This window comes from Staurois parvus, unplaced genomic scaffold (genome assembly GCF_062004578.1).
Source record: "Staurois parvus isolate SC_StPar_1 unplaced genomic scaffold, SC_StPar_1.0 ptg000739l, whole genome shotgun sequence".
In the NCBI taxonomy this organism is placed as follows: Eukaryota; Metazoa; Chordata; class Amphibia; order Anura; family Ranidae; genus Staurois; species Staurois parvus.
In genome coordinates, this window is record NW_028318535.1 from 453,131 (window position 1) to 470,000 (window position 16,870).

The 16,870-nt window shown below is 43.1% G+C and overlaps 1 protein-coding gene across 1 annotated transcript in view; it reads right to left on the bottom strand.

Moving 5' to 3' along the window:
- Nucleotides 1-693: 693 nt before the first annotated feature.
- Nucleotides 694-16,870, bottom strand: part of RPS4X (ribosomal protein S4 X-linked) — a 32,061-nt gene continuing 15,884 nt past the window's right edge. The window contains exons 6-7 of the mRNA XM_089654083.1: nt 15,765-15,922; nt 694-842 (exon numbers count right to left, since the gene is read on the bottom strand). Of these exons, the coding sequence (XP_089510209.1) occupies nt 741-842; nt 15,765-15,922 (260 nt within the window). The 3' untranslated portion in view covers nt 694-740. The remainder of the gene's footprint in view (nt 843-15,764; nt 15,923-16,870) is intronic.

The following is a 16,870-nucleotide window of genomic DNA, read 5'->3' on the forward strand; positions in this document are numbered from 1 at the left end:
TTTATAACCAACTTTGAGTTTACTATATATTTTTTATAGCTGAAAGTAAAAAATATTGTTTTTCTTCAAAATTTTTGGCCTTTTTTTGTTTATAGCGTGAAAAATAAAAAGTGCACAGGTGATCAAATACCACCGAAAGAAAGCTCTATTTGTGTGAAAAAAAGGACGTAAATTTTGTTTGGGTGCAGCATTGCATGACCGCGCAATTATCAGTTGAATTAGTGCAGCGCCGAGTAGCAAAAAGAGGCGTGGTCAGGAAGGGGGGTAAATCCTCTGGAGGGCAAGTGGTTAAGCTCTGCAAGCTGATAGCCACGAAGGATGCTGCAACTCTAGTTTTCTCATTCACAGAATATTGCGAATGAATGACGCAGCCAGGTGGAGCCTGTTTTTTTTTTTTTACATTTTGACAGGTAGCGGGAGAAGATCCCCCACTAGCTATCAAAGTGAGGCAGGATGGGGGGGTTTGCGGGAGCCGGACCTTTCATAACATGTTATACCCTGAATATGGGTGTAACATTTAACATGTTATGAAAGGTGAACTTATCCTTTGAACAAAAAAAAAAAAAATAAAATTCTGATAATCTTTTTTATTTAAATTTTTTTCCAAAATCTCCAAAAACACGGATAACCCCATTTTTGTCTGATAATTTGGCACATCACTATACAGTATAAACCGGTCCATACACAAAGATCTCCACAACAGAGTTTTATTTAATAAAGGTAGAGAACGTTGGTTGAGGTTAACCGCTGGTCTGCTTGGCTGCCAGTCTTTTGTCTCTCTCCTCAGCGATGGTGAGACGGATACCCTTTCCACGTGGCAAGGAAATCCATGGCTTGTTACCCTGAAGATTTAAGCAGAAAAAAAGTCATAAAAACACCGCAGAAGAGACACATGTAGCATTTTACTAACCAGTAGCAGCAACTGACACACACAGGTACAAGCACCCATCTATAATCTGAATTTTTTTTTTTTTAAACATACATTAACCCTGACATCACACAAATATGCGGCCTCACAGAACTGGGCTTTTTTCCGTGGGGCTGCACTGACGTTGACCTTTGACCCAAACACTTACCCTGGCACTGAACTAGATCAAACCTTGATCTAGGTATTTTTTCTTTATTTTATTTAATATTTGTTTTTTTTTTTGTTTTGTTTTTTTTTTACACAAACTTTTTTCCCCCTCCATGCCAGGAGTTAGAGAGATACAGTTACTACCATAACCTACCACCAAAGAACAACGTAAAATAAATTCTGCAGCTCTTGACGATCGCAGCGATACCATACAGTTGTGGCCAAAATTATTCAACCCCCACTGAAATTGAGTGTTTTGGCCAGTTTGACATTGCTTTTGATCATTCAGTCATCTTGCTTACATTTACATTAAAGAGGCACTTGTAGGTCAGACAAATATAACATAACAGTTATAATGAAATAACCACAAATGTCTTTTCTGTGCTCACAGCATTATCAGTTTTATTCAACCCCCAAGTGACATTCAATCTTAGTACTTAGTACAGCATCCTTTTACAGTTATAACAGCTTTTAAACGTGAAGCATAGCTTGACACAAGTGTCTTGCAGCGATCTACGGGTATCTTCGCCCATTCTTCATGGGCAAAGGCCTCCAGTTCAGTCACATTCTTAGGCTTGCGCACTGCAACTGCTTTCTTTAAGTCCCACCAGAGGTTCTCAATCGGATTTAAGTCTGGTGACTGCGATGGCCACTCCAAAATGTTCCAGCCTTTCCTCTGCAACCATGCTCTAGTGGACTTGGAGGTATGCTTGGGATCATTGTCCTGTTGAAAGGTCCAACGTCTCCCAAGCCTCAGGTGTGTGACGGACTGCATCACGTTTCCATCCAATATCTCCTGGTACTGAAGAGAATTCATGGTACCTTGCACACGCTGAAGCTTCCCTGTACCTGCAGAAGCAAAACAGCCCCAAAGCATGATTGACCCTCCACCATGCTTCACAGTAGGCAAGGTGTTCTTTTCATCATAGGCCTTGTTCTTCCTCCTCCAAACATAGCGTTGATCCATGGGCCCAAACAGTTCTAATTTTGTTTCATCAGTCCACAGAACACTATCCCACAACTTTTGTGGTTTGTCCACATGGCTTTTGGCATACTGCAGTCGACTCTTCTTATTCTTTGGAGACAGCAAGGGGGTACGCCTGGGAGTTCTGGCACGGAGGCCTTCATTACGCAGTGTGCGTCTTATTGTCTGGGCTGAAACTTCTGTACCCACATCTGACAAATCTTTTCTCAGTTCCTCAGCAGTCACACGGGGACTTCTCTCCACTCTACGCTTCAGGTAGCGCACAGCAGTCGAAGTCAGCATCTTCTTTCTGCCACGACCAGGTAGCGTTTCAACAGTGCCCTTTGCCTTGAATTTGCGAATGATGCTTCCTAAGGTGTCTCTTGGTATGTTTAACATCTTTGCAATCTTCTTATAGCCATTGCCCTTCCTGTGAAGAGAAATCACCTCTTCTCTTGTCTTCCTGGACCATTCTCTTGCCTTCACCATGTTTGTAACCACACCAGTAAATGTCTAGAAGGAGCTGAGTATCACAGTCATTTTAAAGCTGCCTAATTGGTGCTTATTATGCTTGATTGCTGCTCGGTGACATCCACAGGTGTTTTCAATACCTGATGGAAAGCACCTGTATGAACCTCTGTTCTTCAGAGTGGTAGTCTTTAAGGGGTTGAATAATTGTGGCAATGAAGAAACCACATAAGAACCATTTACTACTGTATTACATAAACAATTGATGTCATTTTAGTTGCATTTGGGTAGTTACAACGTCCTTGTAGGATTTGATTCTGAATACAATTCCAAATGTACACTATAGTCCCTAAACCCCTTTACAGCATTGGGGGTTGAATAATTTTGGCCACAACTGTATATGTGTATGTTGTTTGTACCCGGAGTACAGCCCAGAAACAATTTTTTTTTTTTTTTTTTTACCTAAAACACACGGACACCATTTTTTTTTTTTTTTTAAATCCTGACCTTGACTTACTTACCCTGGCACTGAACTACATCAAACCTTGATCTAGGTATTTTTTCTTTATTTTATTTTTTAATATTTGTTTTTTTTTTGTTTTTACACAAACTTTTTTTTCCCCCTCTATTTTTTTTCCCCTTTGGTGGTAGGTTTCGGTAGTACAGTTACTACCATAACCTACCACCAAAGAACAACTTAAAATAAATTCTCCAGCTCTTGACGATCGCAGCGATACCATATATGTGTATGTTTTGTTGTTTGTACCCGGAGTACAGCCCAGAAACAATAGTGCGCATTTTGGGTTTTTTTTACTTAAAACACACGGACACCAATTTTTTATTTTTTTTTTTAAATCCTGACCTTGACCCACTTACCCTGGCACTGAACTACATCAAACCTTGATCTAGGTATTTTTTCTTTTATTGTCAATATATATTTATTTATCTTGTTCGTTAAAAAAAAGAAAAAAAAATTCAAACATCAAACCTTGATCTAAGTATTTTTTCTTTTATTTTTAATATATATTTATTTATCTTGTTCGTAAAAAAAAAAAAAAAAAAAAAAATTCACTCTATGCCAGGAGTTGAGAGACACAATGTATCTCTCTCCTCCATTCATAGAGAGAAAAAAAAAAAAATTCAGTCAGAGATGTCGTTTAGGAGGTGAGTGATGCGGGCGGAGAATGTGGGGGTGAGGTGAGGGGTGGAGAGGTAAATTTGAGTATCATCAGCGTAGAGGTGATAGTTGAAGCCGTGGGAGTGTATGAGTTTGCCAAGGGAGGAGGTGTAGATGGAGAAGAGAAGGGGTCCAAGGACAGAGCCCTGGGGGACCCCAACAGAGAGGGGGAGGGAAGAGGAGGTGGCATCGTTGTAGGAAACGCTGAAGGAGCGTTGGGATAGATAGGACGAGAACCAGGAGAGAGCGGTGTCTCTGATGCCAAGGGAGAGTAGTTTATGAAGGAGGAGGGGGTGGTCGACTGTGTCAAAGGCCGCGGAGAGGTCTAGGAGGAGGAGGACAGAGTAGTCGCCTTTGGCGGTTAGTAGATCGTTGGTGATTTTGAGGAGGGCAGTTTCAGTGGAGTGTAGGGGACGGAAGCCCGACTGTAGTGGGTCAAGGAGGTTGCTGTCAGTTAGGTGGGCACTTAGGCGATCGAAGACCAAGCGCTCAAAGAGCTTGGAAGTGAGTGGCAGCAGGGAAATTGGTCTGAGGTTGTTGAGGTCAGTGGGGTCCAGGGAGGGATTTTTGAGTATGGGGGTGATGTGCGCATGTTTTAGGGGGGAGGGGAAGACGCCAGTAGAGAGGGAGAGATTGAAGATGTGGGTAAGGGAGCGGATGAGGGAGGTGACCGGAGGAGTTGAGAGGGGATAGGGTTCAGGGGGCAGGTAGTGAGGCGGGCTTCTGAGAAGACTCTGGTGACTTCCTCAGTGGTAGTAGGGCTGAAGGAGTGCAGTGATGGGGGGGTTACGGTAGGCAGGGCCTTGGGTGTGGTGGGGGGCAGTGCCGTTGCGAGGTCAGAGGAGGGGAGAGATGAGGGGGTGATGGAAGGGGGGAGGGTAGATGGGGAGGTAGATTGCAAGTTGACTATGTCCTTGCGAATTGCATCAATCTTGTTGTGGAGATGAGTGGCAATTTCATGGGCGGTAAGTGAGGTACTGAGTGGAGGAGGGGGGGGAGAGAGCAGGGAGTTGAATGTGGAGAAGAGTCGGTGAGGGCAGGTGGAGAGGGTGTTGATCAGGTTTACGAAGTAAGCCTGCTTGGCGGCGTGGAGGGAGGAGGTGTAGGTGAGGAAAATCATCACATAGAGGACTTTATGTCCCCAAAGTGATGAAAAAAAAGCCAAGTAAAGAAAAATCCCCCCCTCCTCCAATACAAAAAAATAAATAAAGTTACAACCAAGCACATAACCCCCCCCCCCCCAAAAACATTTGAGGCTCCCCATTCCCACATAAATACAAGTATGAACCTAAAAACGCACACGTTGGGTGCGCCTACGCATGAAAACATTGATTGCGATACACATGGTACATATCGCCGCGCACGCCGGAGAGCAATAATTCTAGCACCAGACCTCCGTACGCTATACGGATGTCCTATAGCGGCTAAATGGTTAGCACTTCCACCTGGCAGTACTCGGGTCATTCAAATCCTAGCCACAGCACCTTCTGCCTGGAGTTTGCATGTTCTCCCTGTGCCTGCGTGGGTTTCCTCCGGGTACTCCGGTTTCCTCCCACGCTCCAAAGACATGCTGGTAGGTTAATTGACTCCTGTCTAAATTGGCCCTAGTATGTGTATGTATGAATGTAAGTTAGGGACCTTAGATTGTACGCTCCTCGGGGGAGGGGACTGATGTGAATGTACAATATATATGTAAAGAGCTGTGTAAATGGACGGTGCTGTATAAGTACCTGTAATAAAAAATTATAGGGGCTTTTGAAGCACCACCTATAGAAAATATAGATTAGTGAAGTTTGTCGCCATTTCACAGGCGCGCACACATTTAAAGCGGAGTTCCACTCAATCTGTAAAAAAAAGTCAGCAGCTACAAAAACTGTACCTGCTGACTTTTAAAAAAAAAAAAGCCACTTACCTGTCCCTCGTTGCCCCCCCGCCGCAGCCCGCTTCACCGGCCATCCTGTTTTCCAGGAGGCTGGCATCCTCAGTGTGGGCACCTGGCTGTGAAGCTGTAAGCTGTGCCCGCAGCGCGAGAAGCGCTGCGCTTCCTGAATGGCCCCATCGTCTTCTGGGACCTGTCACGTGTCCCACAAGACTTCGTGGAGAGAGGACAACTTCTTTATCCGATCGCAGCGGAAGTGGGAGTGGGTACCTGTCAAATTCGGGTACCCGTTCCCCCCCAAAAGGTACCAATCCTTAATGGAGAGCGGGGGACCAATCTTTAAGCGGAACTTCCCCTTGTGGGTGAAACTCCGCTTTAAAGTCTAACATGTTGCGCATCTATTTGCTCGCTGCAACCGCATCTATTATATTTTAACAAATACTGGGGTCATTTATTGCGTGCGTTTGCCCTAGAATTCACTTTTGTGTTTTGTTTTTTTTACTGAAATTTTGCGTTACTTAGACCTTTGCAGTAATATCGTGTGCCATCAAATATTGGAACTACCATTAATTTATTCTGTAGGGCGTCCGAATTCAGAAAATACAGGTTTGGGGGTCGTGTGTAATCTTTAGGCCTAAAATGATTGTTTAACCACTTGACCTCCAGAGGATTTACCCCCCTTAATGACCACGCCTCTTTTTGCTACTCGGCGCTGCACTAATTCAACTGATAATTGCGCGGTCATGCAATGCTGCACCCAAACGAAATTTACGTCCTTTTTTTCACACAAATAGAGGTTTCTTTTGGTGGTATTTGATCACCTGTGCACTTTTTATTTTTCACGCTATAAACAAAAAAAGGCCAAAAATTTTGAAGAAAAACAATATTTTTTACTTTCAGCTATAAAAAATATATAGTAAACTCAAAGTTAGTTATAAATTTAAGCCAAAATGTATTCTGCTCCATGTTTTTGGTAAAAAAAATCCCAATAAGTGTATATTGATTGCTTTGTGTGAAGTTATAGCGTCTACAAACTATGGTATAGATACTGCAATTTACGCCATTTTTCTGCTATACAGCGCTGCGCTAGTTTAACGGACAATTGCGCGGTCATGCAGTACATAAATGAAATTTACATCCTTTTTTTCCCACAAATTGAGCTTTCTTTCGGTGGTATTTGTTCAACTGTGCGGTTTCTATTTTTGGCGCTATAAAAAAAAAGGCTGACAATTTTGAGGAAAAAAAACCCAATATTTTGGACTTTTTGCTATAAAACATGTCCAGTAAAAAAAAAAAATTTAAAAATCAAATTTAGTCATAAATTTCTGCCAAAATGCATTCTGGGACATCTTTGCTAAAAAAAAACCCCAATATGTGTAAATTAATTGGTTTACGTGAAAGTTATAGCGTTTACAAATGGTGGGAAAGATACTGGGATTTTTAGGGTTTTTTTTATACTAATAATGGCGGCGATCAGCGACTTATGGCGGGACTGCGGCGGACATTCTGACTTTGGGGGGTACTGACTTGGGGTCACTGACATCCCCAGTGACACCAATACAGTGATCAGTGCAAAAAAAAAAAAAAAAAAAACACTGACACTGTACTAATGGCACTGGGGAGGAAGGGGTTAACTATTTTTCAGGGAAAGGTTATCTATGTGAGGGGAGTGTTTTACTAGGGGGCGGGGTGTGTACTGCAGGGAACACCGCTGATCGGGAGAGAGAAACTCTTCTGTCCCGATCAGCTTGTCCTGGAGCTGTCAGGGAACTGACAGAAAGCACAGCTACTGCAGCTGTGCTCTCTGTCACTGATTGCCGCCGATCGCCGGGACATAGCCGGTAAGGACCATCTGTGACCCGGCGACTGACATCCGCGGCTGTGATCGACGGGACAGGTAGGGTGGCGAGGGCCTCAAGCGCCCCCTACCGGTTTACAAAACACACGTTTTAAAACGTGGTTTTGCCTGCCCGTGCCGCCGTATTTATACAGTGGCTGGGCGGCATGTGGTTAAAACGTGTGCCAAAAAAAAAAAAAAGGAAGAAACAGCTCTGGCAGCAAAGGGGTTAAAACAGTACAAAATCCTCACTTGGCAGATTCTACAAAATCAGCCCAACCCAGCAGGAGTAATCTGACCCACCCAGCTAAGCGCTGCCAGTAACAATCTCTTAACACTGGAGAAAAATATTTAGAAAACGAATGAAAACGTAACAGCGTGGTCACACTACAGCCGAGGGGAATAGAAAGCAGATGCTTCAGCCAATGGGATGACCTCATTCATGGACTATGCAGTACACACCTATCCTACGCCGTATACAAAGTGAAGTAACCAATGACCTCTAGAAGATGTTTAATAGGAGGGTGAGCAGAGAGTCATTATCCAGAGGATATCGACAGCCTGCAGATCCTTCATGGGCCCTCGCATACCTTAAGGCCAGGTTCACATATGTGCGAGCTGCGATATGTGCGGGTACAAGAGCTCATTCATTTGAATGGACTCCCGTGCCCCGAGACACGCAGGGAAGAAGTTCCTGCACTTCTTCGGAAATCGCAGCCCGCGTGGGAACCTCAGTTCCCAATGGCTGCAACTTCCAGTGTGGGCGGCGTGCCATTAGAATGAATGGAACCCGCATTCCTCTGTATGGGTGGTGCAGCTACAGGTATTTGTGCGGGTCCCGCCGCGGCACCACCCATACAGATGTGAACCGAGTGTGAAGCTGATCTCCATATTTAACCACTTGCCTACGGGGCCCTTTCACCCCCTTTCTACCCAGAACAACTTTCAATGCTGTCGCAATTGCACGGTCACGCAACATTGCACCCATATGAAATTTTTTGCATTTTTTTAAGACAGGCCTGTCTTTTGGTGGTATTTAATCACCACTTGTGTATTTATTTTCAAAATTTTCAGTTTTTGGTTTATCAAAAAATAAAAACCCCAGCGGTGATTAAAGACCACCAAAAGAAAGCTCTAGTTGTGTGAAGAAAATGATAAAATCTTAGTTTGGGTACAATGTTGCATGACCGCGCAATTGTCATTCAAAGTGTGAGAGCGCTGAAATCTGAAAAATGGCCTGGGCAGGAAGGGGGTAAAAGTGCCCGGTATTGAAATGGTTAATGAATACAAAGCTTCTCAGATCATGTTGTCACCCCCCACCTCTCATGAGGAGAGGAGAGCCAGTAATTGGCATTCCTCAGAGGGGACATTTACAGTGATCATCAGGGCACTGATGATCAGTGTAGCCCCGTCAGTGCCACCGGCCATTGCCTGTCAGTGCCCATCAATGCCACATATCAGTGCCCATCTGAGCTGCTTTTCACTGCCGCCTATCAGTGCCATATATGAGTACTGCCTTTCAGTGCCACCTGTGAGTGCCCATCAGTGCCATGAGTACCTCTATCAGTGCCTTCCTGTGAGTGCCCATCAGAGCCGCCTATCAGTGCCCATCACTGCAACCTCATTAGCGCACATTAGTGAAGGAGAAAAATTACTTATTTTCAAAATTCAGTTTTTGGTTTATCAAAAAATAAAAAGTTTTTTTCTTAGTGTCTGTTATAACATTTTGTAAATAAGTAATTTTTCTCCTTCACTAATGTGCGCTAATGAGGTTGCAGTGATGGGCACTGATAGGCGGCACTGATGGGCACTCACAGGAAGGCACCGATGGGCAGTACTCATGGCACTGATGGGCACACTCAGGTGGCACTGAAAGGCAGTACTCATATATGGCACTGATGGGCACTCACAGGAAGGCACCGATGGGCAGTACTCATGGCACTGATGGGCACACTCAGGTGGCACTGAAAGGCAGTACTCATATATGGCACTGATGGGCACTCACAGGAAGGCACCGATGGGCAGTACTCATGGCACTGATGGGCACTCACAGGTGGCACTGAAAGGCAGTACTCATATATGGCACTGATGGGCACTCACAGGAAGGCACCGATGGGCAGTACTCATGGCACTGATGGGCACTCACAGGTGGCACTGAAAGGCAGTACTCATATATGGCACTGATGGGCACTCACAGGATGGCACTGATGGGCAGTACCCATGGCACTGATGGGCACTCACAGCTGGCACTGATGGGCACTCACAGCTGGCACTGAAAGGCAGTACTCATACATGGCACTGATAGGCGCACTGATAGGCGGCAGTGAAAAGCAGCTCAGATGGGCACTGATATGTGGCATTGATGGGCACTGACAGGCAATGACCGGTGGCACTGACGGGGCTACACTGATCATCACTGTAAATGTCCCCTCTGAGGAATGCCAATTACTGGCTCTCCTCTCCTCATGAGAGGCGGAGAGGTGGGGGATGACATGATCTGAGAAGCTGTGTGTTCATTAACCACTTCAATACCGGGAACCTTACCCCCTTCCTGCCCAGGCCATTTTTCAGGTTTCAGCGCTCTCACACTTTGAATGACAATTGCGCGGTCATACAACATTGTACCCAAACTAAAATTTTATCATTTTCTTCACACAACTAGAGCTTTCTTTTGGTGGTATTTAATCACCGCCGGGGTTTTTTATTTTTTGCCAACAAAAAAAAAGACCAAAATTTTGAAAAAAAACCGTTTTTCTTTGTTTCTGTTATAAAAGTTTGCAAATAAATAATTGTTCTTCATAAATTTAGGCCGAGATGTATTCTACTACATGTCTTTGGTGACAATAACCCAAATTAGGATGTATTATTTAGTTTATAGGAAAGTTATAGAGTTCACAAACTATGGTATAGATCTGAATATTGATCAATCCTGAAGTACTGACGGCCAATCTAATTTTTCTTTGTTTTTGTTATAAAAGTTTGCAAATAAATAATAGTTCTTCCTAAATTTAGGCCGAGATGTATTCTGACGTCAGAGCCCAGTCGGCTTTTATACGGCGAGTACAGCACAAGGAGATATGCATTAAGGCTTGTTTTAATTATTTAAATGTGAGTGCAATACAATGGCTATGCAATAAAGTGTTTTATGAGGGAAAAGCACTATTCTTTTGTCCTTTTTTTGGCATTATATGTGTGGAGACTTCTGGAGTGGGTCTAGGAGGATTATTCCCCTTGGAGGTGAGGAGGAAATATCCATCCATCCACAGATCTGCATAGGATAGTAATGAGAGGAGAGACACCAGGTGGATAATCGGGAATCTACGCTGTGAACACATTCAAAGAAGGTGGTGAACATCGGTGCACATTATATCCTTTTAGGATCAACAGCTTGTTTAGCCTGTATTTTTGGGCTAAAAATGGAGGTGAGCGCATAATTGAGCTTCATATATACCGCAATCATCTATATGTTGGAGTGAATTCGCCCATTTGTACCCATCTCTCAGAAAAGGAGGATTTTCCTTTATTATTGATATTGGACACATAATGATGTTACTACACTAATATTTCTCTATATCCTAAAGGGATCATTTGGGCGTTTTTGTGTGTTGTTTGGACGGTATACTGTGAGGACACACACAGTTTTTTGTAGTTTGTTTGCATCGATATGGGAGTGCAGCACAGTTATTTTTATATAGCTTCTGACACTATGGGGTTTATTTACTAAAGCTGGAGAGTCCAAAATCAGACTCCCTTCTGCATAGAAACCAATCAGCTTCCAGGTTTCATTGCCAAAGCTTCATTGAACAAGCTGAGGTTAGAAGCTGATTGGTTTCTATGCAGAAGGGAGTCTGATTTTGGACTCTCCAGCTTTAGTAAATAAACCCCTATGAGTTGGTGTGATGTGTTTGCGAACCTATTTGTATAATAAGGTGATTTCATTTTATTATTTTTGATTCAAGACACATTTATATTTTTATTTTATTTTTTATTTGTATTTCAATAATTTATAGAAATTCACCATATTAGCTCACGAGTAATAATTAGCAATTGAATGAACAGATTAAATTGGTTTTCAATGCATTTACAAATTTAATTTTAACCCCTTCACGCCGGCGACTCCTGGCCCTTTAAGAGTTTCAGAAGCCGGGAGGCGGGGTTTAGGGATCATGTGACCGCCGTGACGCGTGGTCACATGATCGGGAAAGGTCCCGATCGAAAGAAGAGACCGGGACCTTTCCATGAGTAGCGGACGTGTGTGCTGGGAGCGCACGCTCTCAGCACACGTTTAATAGAACGCAAATGTGCGGCTGCTCGGCGTCTAGGCCCAGATGCCGGGAGGCCGCACATTTGTTTGCGGCCGACGAGAAGAGGTTAATCATGTCCCTGTAAAGTATTTATGCCTTTAAAGTGCACTTTATAAAGAGTTTTGAACAGAAGACACTTGACTTTTTTTCTGACCTCTGGAACGGATTAATTGGCTTTCAATGCATTTACAAACTTTTTTTTTAATCATGTTCCTGTACAGTATTTATACCTTTAACCACTTCCAGTCCGGACACTTTCCCCCCCTTCCTGACCAGGGCAATTTTCAGCTTTCAGCGCTATCACACTTTGAATGACAATTGCGCGGTCATGCAACACTGTACCCAAATTAATTTTTTACCATTTTTTTGAGACAGATAAAGCTTTATTTTGGTGGTATTTATTCACCACTGGGATTTTTATTTTTTTTGCTATGTAAATGAAAAAGTCCAAAAATTTTGAACAAAAGTGTTTTTTTATAAAATTTTGCAAATAAATAATATTTAATCATAAATCTTTGCCAAAATTTATTCCGTTATCTTTTTAGTAAAAAAAACAAACAAAAACAAATTAGTTTATAACTAAAAAATTATAATTTTTAAACATTTTTTTTTACATTTTTATTTTATTGTTTTATATTCTTATTTTTTATTTATTTATTTTTTACATACTGTCACCCTAGCAGTAGAGTGTCACCATGGTGACACTGTACTACTTGTGGGGGGTGATGAAGATTTTTTTTTTTTTTTTTTACACTGATTGCTTTTACACCCATATAGGATGTAAAAGCAATCATTTCTCTTTCTGTGTGCATTCCTGCACTCATTGAGAAGTACTGAGTGAGCTGTGATTGGTCACAGCTTGTCACATGGTACAAGGCTGTTGTGAATAGCCTTGTACCATGTGACCTCTGTGATCATTCACAGATTTCACACGTAGTAAGCAATGATGTCACAAGTGACATCTTGCTTACTACTTTGCATGTGATCACTGATTGGCCAATCAGTGATCACATGATCGGGACCTCGTACAGAGGTCCCGTCCGACGATCGGTGTTTCACTGTGTCCGGAGGACACAGCGGGCACCGGATCGCGGTGCTGCGCGCTCCCAGGGAGCGCGCACAAGCAGGGTGCGGGGAGGCCGTTCATAAACGGCCACCCGACAGGTGGTTAAAGTGCACTTTATAAAGAGTTTTGAACAGAAGACTTTTTTTTTTTCACTTTTTTCTGACCTCCGGAATGGATTAATTGGTTTACAATGCATTCCTATGGGAAACCGTGTTTCAGTTTACGAATTTCTCGCAATAAGAAATGTCCCGCAGAACGCCTTCTGTTTTTCTACACACCATTTTTCTAAGGGAGGAACAGGCAGCGGTAACAAATCTGTATCTTATTGTGACTCATGCAGCGGTGCAGTATTTCTGGGACAATTTACTGTTATCGTATCTCTTTGTATGTTCACCGAATTGTGCTGTGTGTCTGTTTTGATGGCTATTGTTTGGTGTACTGTTTGACATGCCTTGCTGAAAGACTAAATAAAAATGTATAAAATGACAAAAAAAAAAAAAAAAAAAAAAAAAGGCTGGTGTCATATCTGATGACATGCAAGTGTATGATCCAAACGCACACGTTCCTGCGTTAAAAATGGCTGTGTGTATAAGTGGGTGCTGCAGCGACTGTCGGCTGGAACCGAACAAAATCAGCAAGGAAAAAAATGTCACCAGCACACCAAGGATCACCAATATGGGTCCAAAGGTTTTAATGAATGATCACATAGTTACAGCAAGGCAACTATGTGATGGTTTATTAAAACCTTTGGACCCATATTGGTGATCCTTGGTGTGCTGGTGACATTTTTTCCATATCGGATGACATGTGAAGCACCACGGCGATTGCTAATCAGAGGCCAAGATGGCAGCATCCTTTGCTGACAGGAGGGTTTAGTTCCACTTCTTAAAAGCCTTCAGCTAAAATGTCAACTCTAATGCAGGCAATAGATGGGTCGAAAATCAGCCGATTTTCGGATCGTTAGTGGGCTAAATGGTCGGCCGTTTTTCGGTATTTTGGCAGATTTTTTTTTTATCGGTAAAGCTGGAAAAAAATCTGCCGATTTTGCCGATCGGCCGATTTTCGCGCCAATGATGGGCAAATCGGCCGATATTTTACCGATAAAAAAATATGCGCATGAGCAGTGACCTGCAAGAGGAAGACAAAAAGAAGAAAAAAGAAGAGGAGGAAGAGGATGAAGAAGAAAAGGAAGATGAAGAAGAGAATGAAGAGGAAGAGGATGAAAAAGAAGAAGAGGAAGAAGAAGAAGAGGAAGAAGAAGAGGATGAAGAAGAAGAGGAAGAAGAAGTAGGAGAGGAAGAGGAAGAAGAAGAGGAAGAAGAGGAGGAAGAAGAAGTGGAAGAGGAAGAGGATGAAGAAGAAGAGGATGAAGAAGAAGAGGATGAAGAAGAAGAGGATGAAGAAGAAGAGGATGAAGAAGAAGAGGATGAAGAAGAAGAGGATGAAGAAGAAGAGGATGAAGAAGAAGAGGATGAAGAAGAAGAGGAAGAGGAAGAAGAGGAAGAGGAAGAAGAAGAAGAAGAAGAAGAGGATGAAGAAGAAGAGGATGAAGAAGAAGAGGAAGAGAATGAAGAAGAAGAAGAAGAGGATGAAGAGGAAGAGGAAGAGGAAGAAGAAGAGGATGAAGAAGAAGAGGAAGAAGAAGAGGAAGGAGGATGAAGAAGAGGAAGAAGAAGGAGGATGAAGAAGAAGAAGAGGATAAGAAGAAGAAGAGGATGAAGAGGAAGGCGAAGAAGAGGAAGATGAAGAAGAGGATGAAGAAGATGAAGAAGAAGAGGAATTCCAGTCCAGCAAAAAGTGTCCCTGCAGAGAGCTCCACTATTTCTTTGACAGTTCCTTGACATTTATAGCGGTTGCAACAATGTATTTATTTGTTTCCGAATAAAAACATCTATATCCTAAATGGATACAAATAGATACATTGTTGCAACCGCTATAAATGTCAAGGAACTGTCAGAAGAAATAGCGGAGCTCTCTGCAGGGACACTTTTTGCCGGCTGTAGACGGGATGAAAATCGGACGATTTTTTTTACCGTTGCTGGTAACGTCGGCCGCTTGAACGACCGATTTTTCGTTTTTTTTTAAAAGAAAAATCGGCCGATTTTCGACCCGTCTATGGCCAGCCTAAGGGCCCTTTCAGACAGGCGATGTAATCATGTGCGCCTGTCAGTTTTTCAAGAGGACCTGATAGGAATGCATGAACTCTAAAATATATTGAATAACTCAAGCGCTAACTATGGTGAAATAAAACAAACTGCTGTAGCCGCTAGTGCACACAGCCCATGTCTCAGTGGGGGCAAATATACAATCAAAGTGAAATGAAAAAAATGCTGTGCTACATAAACCAATGGTACAAACCATTATATTACCAAAAAAAAAACCAAAAAAAAAACAAAAAAAAAAACAAAAGTGAAAAAATAAATTAGGAAAAAAATAGTAGTAGAAAAAAATATTATGACAGCTGCAGGAGCTGGACACGGCACCTAGTGATACTTACCTTTTGAGCAATATATACCCAGGGATGAATGCCTGGAATGCAGATTTCTTGGGTTCTGGGCATTCATCCCTGGGTGCGTACCGTCCTGAACATTCCTACTGCCATTTGCACCATCCAGCTCTTGTCCACCTACATCTGCTGTCAGCTACTGAGCAACGGTACTAATTAGTGACTGAAAAATATGCCGCTACTGGGCCCTAATGACCGTTCAGCACCCTTGCCCTTCAGGACCCCTAAAACACAACAGCCCCAGAACACCCTCAAAATTTCAGCATTAACACCCCCAAGATATTTTCTGAAACCATGGAAACTTTCAAGACTCTACTTAGACCAATACCACAGGGAGCCCCCAACCTTCTTCAAAATCTATACTGCTTGCAAGCTGATTGACAAGAGTCTTCTCTGTATTACAAAACACAGAAAGTAAGCACTCCGCATTAAAAAACAAAAAAACAAAAACAAACAGATGAATACGGATAGGACAAGGGGTGAATTACCTTGCCGATGACAAAAATATTGGAGAGCCTGGTGGCAAAGCTGTTGCCGTTGGCATCCTTCACGTGGACCACATCGAATGAGCCCGGGTGTCGCTCCCGGTTGGTGATGACACCAATTCGACCCAAGTTGGCACCTCCGGTCACCATGCAGACGTTACCTAGAGATAAGGAAGGTATGATCACATGGCTATTAGCAGCAACTAAGCTGCAGCAGGACGCCATCTTTCTCATAACTACAAGGCAAAGCAGGAACAGCATGAAGTCATTATAAAGCCGTGGATCACACCGCTGCGACTTGTCAGTTCCAAATCGCATGACAAGTCACAAGTGCCTATGGAACCGTTCAAATCGGTGCAACTCCGACTTTTCGATGCGGCACCAATTTTGGAGAAAAAAAAAAAAAAAAAAAAAAAAAAAAAAAGGAGGTTCCTGCACTATTTTTGCAGATTTCAAATGTGACTTGCATAGACATCTGTACATGAAGTCACACACGTCAGGCAAGCCAAACATGAAAAACTGCACTAACCAGCGGCTTTGAAATCGAGCTACTTCAAGTGAAGTAGTGCGATTTCAAAGCCAAGTTCAGTGTGAACCAGGGCTAACAGTATCTATTAAGGGCCCGTTCACACCATAATGCGGTGCGGGAAACCCAGTTGCCAGTTTCCCGCACCGCATTCAAATCTCACTGCCCTTGCCATTTGCAGCAGGTGTCAGTGCAAAGATAGTGCAGGAGCATTTTATTTTTAGGCTCTTGTGCAGGGGCGGGCGGACTGACAACTCATGGGGCCCCCAGGCAATAGGAGATCATGGGGCCCCTGTGTCCTCCCCACACTCAAACCACATCCAAAAAAGCCTATGAAAGGCACCAGGGGCATCTCATGGGGCCCCCTACTGACCTCGGGCAGTGCCCGAGTAATTGAATGGTCAGTTCGCCCCTGCTCTTGTGTGTCAGTGTTCCTGTGCGATTTCACATGCAGTTCTGTGCATTGCGATTTCAGCCCATTTATATTTAATGGACACTGCACCAATAGTAGTGCATGCACTGATTTGGGAAATGCACTGCAACGTGATCGCAGGGTACTTTCGAACCACCATCCCAAACACCT